We start from the raw sequence: 11,424 nt of genomic DNA, 5'->3' as shown, positions 1-11,424 counted from the left end.
GCCTGGATGCTCTGTCATTGTGCTAACCTACCTCTCTGCTCTGCTTTAGGGGATTTGCATCTTAGGGAACCTGGTTTAGAACTTGAATTTCTTCAATCAAATCTATAGTTCATCTCTTAACATAACCCTGAGTTTTTCACTGACCCATCTATCCTTTAGGAATTTTTACTCTTCTCTTTGCAGATGGTTTCTATTCTTCTCATACCAATCACATAGTCCCTTACATAATTAATGCTTTCATCTATGCATACCTTAAAACTCAAAAATCATTAAGAACCGGTGAGTATTTTGCCCATTCTTTGCAATAAGTCCAGATAATTGTGATTTGATATTTAAAATCAAAGATAATTATGGAATTCTGAGAGAAGGGAACAGGCAGTAGAATTTTAAAAGGTTTTGAAACAAACACTAAATTAGAATGGGAAATGGACAGCTTGTAATAAAAGAAAAGGAAAAAAAGTCATAGAAAAGGGAAAAAGTAAAATCATAATAGGGAAAGTAGCAGAGGCGGGGACTTACATAGTTCTCGCTTATTGTAAGCTGGATCTTTTTCTCATTTTATCTGCAGTGTAACCATGTTATGTGTAAAGTAGCTTTCCCCAGCTAGTAAAGAGTGGAGCTGGGATTTGACCCCAAGACATCTGACTGCAGCAACTGTGTTCTTGACCAAGAAATGTAGTTATTTTCTTGATGAATAGCCATCCCAGATAAAATATCAACATTGCAAAATATGAACTGACCAAAGATAAAAAATTTCGTAAAAGCAATATTTTCATTAAAAATGTAGTAACAATGGGGCGCCTGGGTGGCGCAGTCGGTTAAGTGTCCGACTTCAGCCAGGTCACGATCTCGCGGTCCGTGAGTTCCAGCCCCGCGTCAGGCTCTGGGCTGATGGCTCAGAGCCTGGAGCCTGTTTCCGATTCTGTGTCTCCCTCTCTCTCTGCCCCTCCCCCATTCATGCTCTGTCTCTCTCTGTCCCAAAAATAAATAAATGTTGAAAAAAAAATTTAAAAAAAAAAAAATAAATAAAAATGTAGTAACAATGTAAAATGTGGTTGGTGATAAAAATGTATGTGCATATAACAAAATACAATTGTTTTCTACATTTGAGAATAAGATCGTGTCATAAAATAACCTTTCTTGTTTGTTTGCATGTTCATCAGCTTTTTTGCAAAATCATCAACCTTGAAATATTGATCATATGTGTATATAGTAAAAGGATGTAGAGATACACACATATGTAAATATACTTAGAGAATGTTTCCTAAAAGACATTTCTAAAAGAAAACCAAAAGTAGTTATTTCCGGAGAGTAGGAGTATAAATTCAATAGTTTGGAGACAGCTTTAAATTTTATTTTATTCTTCTGTGTCTTTTGAATAACGAATGATAAACATGAATTATTTCATCATAAAATATAGTTAATAAATGGATGCAAAATGTTGGGAAACATTTTTAATAATTATCAACAGCAATGATAATCTCTAGCATTTGGGACAACAACATCATACTTTGGAAATTAAGTTGTTATCTATGTGACTCAAAATTGGAAACTATATAAATAACTCAAAGGACAAATGGTCAAAGAGATGCCACTTATGAAACTTCATACAATGTCACATAATTAAATTAACAGTTAAACTAATGCTAAGTATAATAACATGGGAAGAAGTGTTATAATAATTCAAGTCAAAATCAGGACACAAAATGACATAATATGATGATTTCAGTGACAAACTCAACAAGTTATGAACAAAAACTTGAAATAGAACAATCATAATATAGTATGTTGGAATTATGGGATATGTTTCAAGATGAAATTTTTAGAAGTATCCTAGTGACTTCAGGGTAAAATGAACATAACTGAGTAACAATACTATTTAGAATATAGGCATCATTAGGAATTTTATAGCATGTTCAATTCATAGGCAGAGATGCCCAATATTCTGAGTTTAGTCCCACAGTACAGTCAAGAGGGTAAACAGTTTCCCTCAATTATGTCAACCTCAAAGGTGTCCTGATATTTGTTATATAATAGCATCAGTGAAACTGACATTGGACAACGGAGGTTAAGTAAAAGATTGTCAAAACATATTTTGTAAAGCATATTTCATCCAACATACTGATGGAGTCAGAGATAAAGGGGTCAGGGACCCAAAAATGAATAAAATGAACTGCGAATACTTTCTTCCAGAGGGATTTTCCAACAAGTTAATTATAGTGGAATAGTGTTTTCCAGATGTCAAAGCACATAGACAAAATGCATAACACATGAGATATATGTGTGTATCTGTGTGCCTAAACAATCTTTTAATTCTTAGGGAAAATCAGGATCAGGTAAGGCAAATATTTGCACTGTATTTTTCATATGAAGGCTAAATTTTGAGACAGTTAAGTCACTTGCTGAAGGAGAATTGAAGTTCTGATGCTTTCAATCTTAGTAGGAATCATGATTTTTAAAGGACATTTAATTTTACCTCCCCAAATGCAAAGGCTTTGATCCAAGGGAGTTAGTTTCTAAATCAACAGATAGATCTGGGAGAGGCTTGGGCATCTGCAGATTAACCAAGAGTCATAGAAGTTTCAAGGCAGTCAGAGGTAACATAACATGGAGCAAAAGCAAGGCATTCAGAGTTCAGCCCAGTGATCTTCCCGAGCTGTCACTTCTTTCCTTCTCTTTGCAGATTCAGCCCTTGTCCTCAACTGCACCTTACTTTCAGCCAGTAGAATTGCGATGAATAGCAGTGTGACTGAATTCATTCTCCTTGGGTTGACTCGGGATGCAGGAAAGCAGAAGGCAGTATTTGGTGTCTTCTTGATTCTTTACCTTTCGACACTGTCGGGGAACTTTCTCATTGTAGTGACTATTAAAATAAGCAAGACCCTTGGGAGTCCCATGTACTTCTTCCTGTTCTATCTGTCTTTTGCTGACGCCTGCTTCTCTACAACCACAGCCCCCAGATTGATTGTGGATGCCCTTACTCAGAAGAAGACCATTTCCTACAATGAGTGCATGACTCAAGTCTTTGCAGCCCATTTCTTTGGGTGCATGGAAATCTTGGTGCTCATCCTCATGGCTTTTGATCGCTATGTAGCCATTTGTAAGCCCTTGCGATACACTACCATCATGAGCCGGCACGTGTGCAGCGTTTTGGTGATTCTAGCCTGGGTGGGATCTTGTATCCACTCTTCGGCACAAATTTTCCTGGCTTTGAGATTGCCTTTCTGTGGCCCTAACGTGATTGATCACTATTTCTGTGACTTGCAGCCCTTGTTGAAACTTGCCTGCATGGACACTTATGTGATAAATTTGCTAGTTGTTTCCAACAGTGGGGCCATATGCACGGTGAGTTTCATAATCCTGCTTATCTCCTATGTAGTCATCTTGTACTCTCTGCGTAACCACAGTGCTGAAGGAAGGCGAAAAGCCCTTTCCACCTGCACCTCCCACTTTATTGTGGTTGTCTTATTTTTTGGTCCATGCATATTCATGTATACACGCCCCCCAACCACATTTCCAATAGACAAAATGGTGGCTGTGTTTTATACAATTGGGACGCCCCTGCTCAACCCTCTGATCTATACCCTGAGGAATGTTGAAGTGAAAAATGCCATGAAAAAGTTATGGTGTAGCAAAGCATGACTTCTTTTGATACAGGGTATTCAGGGATTCGAATGTATTTTTCCTTAACATCTGGTTTCTTTCATGTGCAGGAAAGATGAAATATTCTCATTGTGGGAAAAATCCATTGAAATGTTTAATTTCACTAATATTTTATATATTTAATTGACTTATTATAAATAAGTATGAATAAATGCACATCCCTTTTTCAGAGAGGATGGCATTAGAATAGGATTACTTGAAATCCATAAACATTGTGAGCCACCTGTGCTAACAGTTGAATTCTTTTGACAGCTGGCCATATTCATATGATAATTTATCTTCCTGTACAATTTGTCTTCAGAAAATAATATACTCACTATTGACAGAATGATTGTGTGTGTGTGTGTATGTGTGTGCACACACTAATCCTTTACAGATTTTATTCTAGTCCTTAAGATCTTGGATGTAGAGGTAATCCCTATGGAACCAGAGCTTAGAAATGAAGGTTGTGGTCTCGAGTTGGAGATGTTCTGAGAAAATTCTGTCGTGGAATCTGTGCCTCAGCTTGACTCACTGGGACATGAATGGACCCTCAAACTCCATGAAAAGCTGGAAACCTCAGTGAAAACCTGGACTGTCACAGGAAAACACTGTCAATGTTTGGTGAATGGTGGGAGAAGGAGAGTTTTACACTTGGCAGTGATGGGCGGTATCAGCCAGGAACTGCTTTTTGGCAGGGTCCTTCTCTTTCATCTTCACAGATCAGGGTCAGTGAGGGGGTTTGGCAGCAGGAATATGCAGAAGATTAAGGGGTAGAATCATGGCTAGAAAACAATGTACGGTGTAGAGCAAGCAAAGGTGAAAGGAAAGTGGTAACTGTATCCAGGTGGGAGAGAAGAAGCTTTGCCTTTTTATATTGGGGAATACTCATTGGGTATCTGAACGTTTGCAGGGAAAAAAAAATGCAGTTCCTGGGTATCTCTATAAAATTGACCTAGATTAGCTTGACTTCCTTGGCTGTTACATTTATTTGCACATCGGGAGAACCCTTTATTTATTTATTTATTTATTTATTTATTTATTTATTTAGGTTCCTAATACTATCTGAAAATTCAAATTTCCTATTCCTCGGGAGAACCCAGGATTGAAGGTGCTTTTCAATTTTGGACTTCTGGTTTTGTAGGAGAATGTTTAAATACATATTTTGATTTTTGAAGTTAACCTAATTGATATGTGTAGTAAACACCCTACCACCATAACCACCACCACGCCCGCTACCACCACATCATAATCTCATAATTAAGTACCGTCATGTGATGCTGTTTCAGTGTCTGAACTTATAATTCCCACCAAATTGGCACCAAGAAGAATTACTTTAAGTGATACAGGCTAATGAGAAAAGAATCCAATGAACTTCCCAATTATGAGAACATTTCTACCAACTGAAGACCAAATGTTATCATGTCCCATCTAAGATGCCCAAGACTCCTACATACAAAGAGGTGGCAGAATAAATAGTTAAGTCCTAAGGAAGACATTTGTCCAAGCTCTCAGTGCCTTATTTATAAGAGGAAATTATGTTTTATGTTCTAAGTGAAGACTCCCGATCTTCCTAGTTTTGTGCCTTGCAGTTTCATTTCTGAAGCATTTGAATCTGGTCGTGTGAAGGTTATATTTAGAATAATTGCAGAAATTTTCTTGTCATGCTTAGTTCATTTGGATGCCATATTCCCTTAGATGTTAAATAAAGTCTCAGTTGGAAGGGGTGGGAGAACTTGCAGGGAACTGAAAGATCTTACTTGACCTGGTACCTTAACAAACTGCCTCACTGTCTCTTCTTCTAGTAAACGGTGAAAGCTTTTTATTTGCCTTCCTTGGGGGGGGGGGGGGCTTTTGGTAGGCTCTCTAATTTTAGCGTCCTTGATGTGGAAAGATTTCTATTTCTTATCATCACTGATGATCCCTTGTTAGCCCTTAGAAAGCCAGTGGTTACCTTCCAAATTCTGTATGCTTTCTGGTGAACTCTTTTGGGTTGGTCCCTAAAAGATCTCTTTATGGCTTCTCTGTGGCAGTTTGTGGGGAAATGTCCAGGCATCTCTGTTCTCAAAGTGTTCTATTAATGAAGAAACATTTCTAACATAGACTGATGTCAACCAGTCACCCTCGTCTGATACCAACCAGTCTCTCTTCCTTGCTTGACTTTTCTTATCTAAGTCTGCTGAGTGCACCCATATAGAGGGTCCCATGGTAGGTTCTCAGAGTAACGCTCCTGCATGCACACACACACACACACACACACACACACACACACACACACCCCTGGCGTGAGGGACAGACATACCTCTACAGTGAATTCTCTAAAGCTGTTTTCACAAATTACTCAGCCACCTTATAACCTGACCACGTTTATATCCTTTATCTAGTTGTAGGATACTTCTGTTGATCATTTCCTTGGTTTGGAAGTAGGCATAAGATGATTTAGGCACAAGTTCACATCCATTGTGTCTATTCAACATTTCAGTTTTAACACCTTGCTACATAAGAAAGGTTACATTATAAACAATTTGTATGACCACTGGACCTGAAGAGAATTTATTTTCTTATGGAAAGTGATGGTAGACAACACTGGAGGGGCAAAGGTGGTGGAGCAGCAGGGTATTTTTTTTTTTCTTTCTCTCTTCCCTGAAATACAGTTAGATCATCACCAAACCATCTTGCACACCTAGGAAACAGATTTGAGGATTAACACAACAATTTGCAACTTTAGCCACAGAATTCAGCAGGTACATGATGCAGAGAGGTGAACTGGGTGAGAGAGAAGCTGTGGATAGTAGGGAGCTGTTTTTGCTTTTGGACAGAGGACAGAGACAGGGCGAGTGTACAGGAAATGCACTCCCCCTAAAAGCAGCTGATGAGGAAGACAAAGAGTGGAAACACCCACAAGGACTGATCAAGAAAGGGAGAAAGAGAACTTAGAAAGAAAGGGTTTAATTACCATTTACAAACTGGGGTTTTATCAAGAAAGGATGCTGAACTTTGTCAAATGGTTTCTCCATATCTATTGACAGGGTCACGTGGTTCTTCTCCTTTCTCTTACTAATGTGATGTATCACATTGATGATTTGTTGAAATTGAGTCATCCTTGCATCCCAGCTATAAATCCCACTTGATCGTGGTGAATAGTTCTTTTAGTGTATTGTTGGATCAGGGTGGGTAGGATCTTGTTGAGAGATTTTGCATCCATGTTCATCAGGGAAATTGGTCTGTAGTTCTCCTTTTTAGTTCTCCATTTAGTTCTCCATTTCAAGGTAAACGCTGGCCTCATAGAATGTGTTTGGAACTTTTCCATCCATTTCTACTTTTTGGAACAGCTTGAAAAGGATAGGCATTAACTCTACTTTCAGTGTTTGGTAGAATTCCCCAGGAAAGCCATCCAGCCCTGGACTCTGGTTTTGGGGAGATTTTTGATTACAGATTCAGTTTCTTTACTGGCTATGGGCTGCTCAAATTTTCTATTTCTTCCTATTTCAGTTTTTGTAGTTTATATGTCTCTAGGAATTTGTCCATTACTTCCAGATTGCCCAACTTATTGGCATATAATTACTCATAATACTGTCTTAATATTGTTTGTATTTCTGTAGTGTTGGTTGTGATCTCTCCTCTTTCATTCTCCATTTGATTTATTTAGGTCCTTTCCTTTTCTTCTTGATCAAACTTGTTAGAGGTTTATCAATTTTATTAATTCTTTCAAAGAACCAACTCCTGGTTTCATTGATCTGTTCTTTTTTTTTTCATTTTGATACAATTGATTTCCACTCTAACATTTATTATTTCCTAATGCTGATTTGGGGTTTTATTTGCTGTTCTTTTCCAGACTCTTTTAAATATAATGCTAGGTTGTTTTTCTGGGACTTTTCTTCTTTTTTAGGACGGAATGCATTGTTAGACAGTACCCTCTTATGACTGCCTTGGCTCTGAGCAGATTTTTTGCTGTGGTGTTATCATTTTCTTTGGCCCATATACCTTTTATGTACCTCTTTAACTTCTTGGTTCACCTATTCATTCTCTAGTAGGGTGCTCTTTAGTATCCATGTATTTGTTGTCTTTCCAAACTTTTCCTTGTGGTTGAATTTGAGTTTCACAGTGTTGTGGTCTGAAAATATACAAGGTATGATCTGTATCTTTTTGTACTTATTCAGGGCTGATCTGTGTCCCAGTATGCGATATTTTCTGGAGAATGTTCCACGTGCACTGGAGAAGAATATGTATTGTGCTGCCTTAGAATAGATTGTTCTGAATATATCTGTTAAGTACATCCAGTCCAGTATGTCATTCAAAGGCTTTGTTTCTTTGTTGATTTTCCACTCAAATGATCTGTTGTTTGTTGTAATTTGGGTGTTGAAGTCCCCTACTATTATCGTATTATTGCCAATGAGTTCCTTTATATTTGTGACTAATTGATTTGTAAATTTGTGGTATCAAAACTTGGGGACATAAATGTTTACAATTGTTAAATCTCCTTGGCGGATAGACACCTTAGTTATGATCTAATGCCCCTCTTCATCTCTTGTTACACTCTTTATTTTAAAATCTAGATTTTCTGATATAAGACTGGCTACTCCAGCTTTCCTTTGGCAACCATTAGCATGATAGATAGTTCTCTATTCCTAACTTTCAATCTGAAGGTGTCTTAAGTCTAAAATTAATATCTTGTAATCAGCATATAGATGGATCTTGTTTTTTTTTTTATCCATTCTTTTACCCTATGTCTTTGATTGCAGCATTTAGTCCGTTGACATTTAGAGTGAGTACTGAACAATATGAACTTATTGCCATTGTGTTGTCTGTGGAGTTGGAGTTTCTGGTGGTATTGTCTGGTCCTTTCTAGTCTTTGTTGCTTTTGATCTTTTTTGTTTTGTTTTTTCTTTTCTCCTCTAAGAGAGTTCCCTTAAAATTTCTTGCAGGGCTGGTTTAGTGTTCACTAACTCCATCAGTTTTGTTGGTCTGGGAAACTTTTTATCTCTCCTTCTGTTTTCAATGGCAACCTTGCTGGGTAACGAATTCTTGGCTGCATATTTTCTGCATGTTGAACGTATTTTGCCACTCTTTTCTTGCCTGCCAAGTTTCTGCGGATAGGTGTGCTGCAAACCTGATCTCTCTTCCCTTGTAGGTTAAGGACTTTTTTTTTTCCCTTACTGCTTTCATGGTTCTTTCCTTGCATGAGTATTTTGTGAACTTGACTATGATATGCCTTTTTGATGCCCGGTTTTTGTTGAATCTAATGGGAGTTTTCTGGGCTTCGTGGATTTTGAGGTCTACTTTTCCACTATTATTTGCTCCCATGACCCTTCTACCCCTTTTCCCTCTCTTTGTCTTCTGGGACCCATATGATTTGGATGTTATTCCTTTTTAATGAGTCACTGAGTTCTCTCATTCTTATGTCGTGCTCTTTTGCCTTAGTTTTCCTCTTTTTTTCTGCTTCATTATTCTCTATAATTTTGTCCTCTGTATCATGAATTTGCTGCTCTGCTTCATCCATCCCTGCCACCATAGCACCATTCGAGATTGAATGTCAGTAATAGCATTTTTATTTTTATTTTTAGTTTTTAAAAATTTTTTTTCAATGTTTCTTTATTTTTGGGACAGAGAGAGACAGAGCATGAACGGGGGAGGGTCAGAGGGAGAGGGAGACACAGAATCGGAAACAGGCTCCAGGCTCTGAGCCATCAGCCCAGAGCCTGACGCGGGGCTCAAACTCACGGACCGTGAGATTGTGACCTGGCTGAAGTCGGACGCTCAACCAACTGCGCCACCCAGGCGCCCCAATAATAGCATTTTTAATTTCACCTTGACTCTAGTTTACTTCTTTTATTGCCACAAACGGGATTCTTCATGTTTTTTGTTTTTTATTTTACCCTGGGTAGTATTCTTACAATTGTGATTCTAAATTCGTGTTCTGTCATCTTGCTTGTAACTGTGTTGATTAAGTCCCTGGTTGCCATGTCTTCCTTTTCTTTCTTTTGGGGTGAATTCCTTCATTTAATCATTTTGAAGGAAGAAAAAGAATTAACAAAATAAAGTAAATAAATAAAAATTAAAAAATTAAAATCAACACAAAAAGAATCAAATGAAGGATGCTAGTCACAGGTGTGTTCTGGATGTTTGTTGAAAAGAGTTTCATAGCATAGAGAAAAAAAGGAAAGAAAAATAGTGAAAAAAAGGCAAACAGTTGAAAATTTAAAATAATGAATACAATAACATAGAATAAAAAGAAATGAGGAAAGTGAAATAGATGTAAAAGTTTACAAAAATGTGAAAAATACAGTAGAAAAAACTGAAGAAAAATCTTTTCATAAAAATCGGAATAAGTATCATTTTTTTCTCTTTCTGTCTTCACAAAAAAGAAAAGAAAATAAAATTAAATACAGAGAACAAATAGATGGGAGCTGGAGGGGTTGTGAGTTGGTGGATGAATAAATGGCAAAGGACCTTGAGGAAAACACTTGTTGGGATGAACACTGGATGCAAGATGTAGGGGATGAATCACTGGATTCTACTCCTGAAATTATTAGTGAACTATATGCTGACTAACTTGCATGTAAATTAAAAAATATAATGTGGTACATACAATTCAGTCATAGCATTAAAATGAATGAAATCTTACCATTTGCAACAACATGGATGGACTTAGAGTGTCCATAAGCTAAATAACTCAGACAGAGGAAGTCAAATAGCACATGATTTCACTCATATGTGGATTTAAGAAATAAGGCAACCGAACACAGAAAGAAAAAAGAAACACCCCAGACTCTACAATACAGAGTAGAAAATGCTGGTTGCCAAAGGGAGGTGGGTAGCTGGGTGAACTAGTAAAGGAGATCAAGAGGAGAGAAGATACTCCAGAGGTAGCCAGTCTGTGACACTTGTGATGAGCACTGAGTAATGTGTAGAATTGCTCAATAACAAAAGTGCATTTCATTGTTAAGTATAACTTGAATTGATTTAAAAATTTAAAAATATTTAAAAATGTCTTAATTTCCATATTTTTTCTCTTCTCTCTTTACCTACTGACTCAACTGACTTCAAAATATTTAAAATTTTTAGTGAGTAGGTTTCATTGTAATTTTATATTTTATGAGTCTCATTAAGATTTATTGTATTGTATCTAAGAGTGCCATTTTCTAGAATGAGAAAGAGGGGTAAGTTTAGAAACTTGCTTAAAGTGACAGAGACACATATAGTGAAGCTAGAATTCAATTTCATCACATGTGGTTCAACCTGTACATGGGCTCCGAGTTTTGTGGGGTTAGAAAAGATTTGGCTTAAAGAGCAGAGCATTTGGGAACTTTCAGTGATTTATACCTGCTTGCTTTTTCCGTAGGGCAGGGACAGGACTGGAGCACTCGGTAACTGAAGTGAGATGTGTCCCTTAGGACAGACTGGAGGGGGAGAAGTGCTCTGAGGACATAATCTGCCCACTGACAGTCTTGTTCAGAATCCTTGGCACTGTGGTTTGCTGTGGTCAAGGATTGACTGAGCTTATCCCTTGGGGTTGGGTGGGAAGGGCAGAGTCCTTGTCCCTTCAAAGGCTCAGCATTTGTGAATGTCTATGAAATCTCTATAAATATCAGATGGAGGAGGAAGAAATGTTAATTCATGTGCTCTTCCAGGAGTTTTTTTTGGGGGGGGGGTTACAGAGCTGCTTTTAGAGATGTTCCTATCATAGAATAGTGGGGATGTTTCCTTTTTATTCTAGTAAGTTTTAAGAATAGAAGTGAGAAATTTTATGCTGATATTACAGCCCTAACTCAGGCCTTCTAG

General features: G+C 37.5%; 1 protein-coding gene across 2 annotated transcripts; it reads left to right on the top strand.

Moving 5' to 3' along the window:
• Positions 1-418: 418 nt before the first annotated feature.
• LOC112865255 (olfactory receptor 4C11-like) lies at positions 419-3,642 on the top strand. Of its 2 annotated transcripts, XM_086679390.1 has the most exons (2): positions 419-432; positions 2,742-3,642. In XM_086679390.1, the coding sequence occupies exons 1-2, from the start codon at positions 419-421 to the stop codon at positions 3,640-3,642; spliced, it is 915 nt and encodes a 304-aa protein (XP_086535516.1). The 2 variants fall into 2 exon arrangements, with proteins under 2 accessions (XP_086535516.1, XP_025784078.2); XM_025928293.2 differs by lacking the exon at positions 419-432 and having other exon boundaries at positions 2,734-3,642.
• Positions 3,643-11,424: the final 7,782 nt, after the last annotated feature.

This window comes from Puma concolor, chromosome D1 (assembly GCF_028749965.1).
Source record: "Puma concolor isolate L17-30 chromosome D1, mPumCon1.1.hap2, whole genome shotgun sequence".
NCBI lineage: Eukaryota > Metazoa > Chordata > Mammalia > Carnivora > Felidae > Puma > Puma concolor.
The sequence above is the reverse complement of the archived record's forward strand: the minus strand, read 5'-3'. Positions and strand labels throughout refer to the sequence as shown.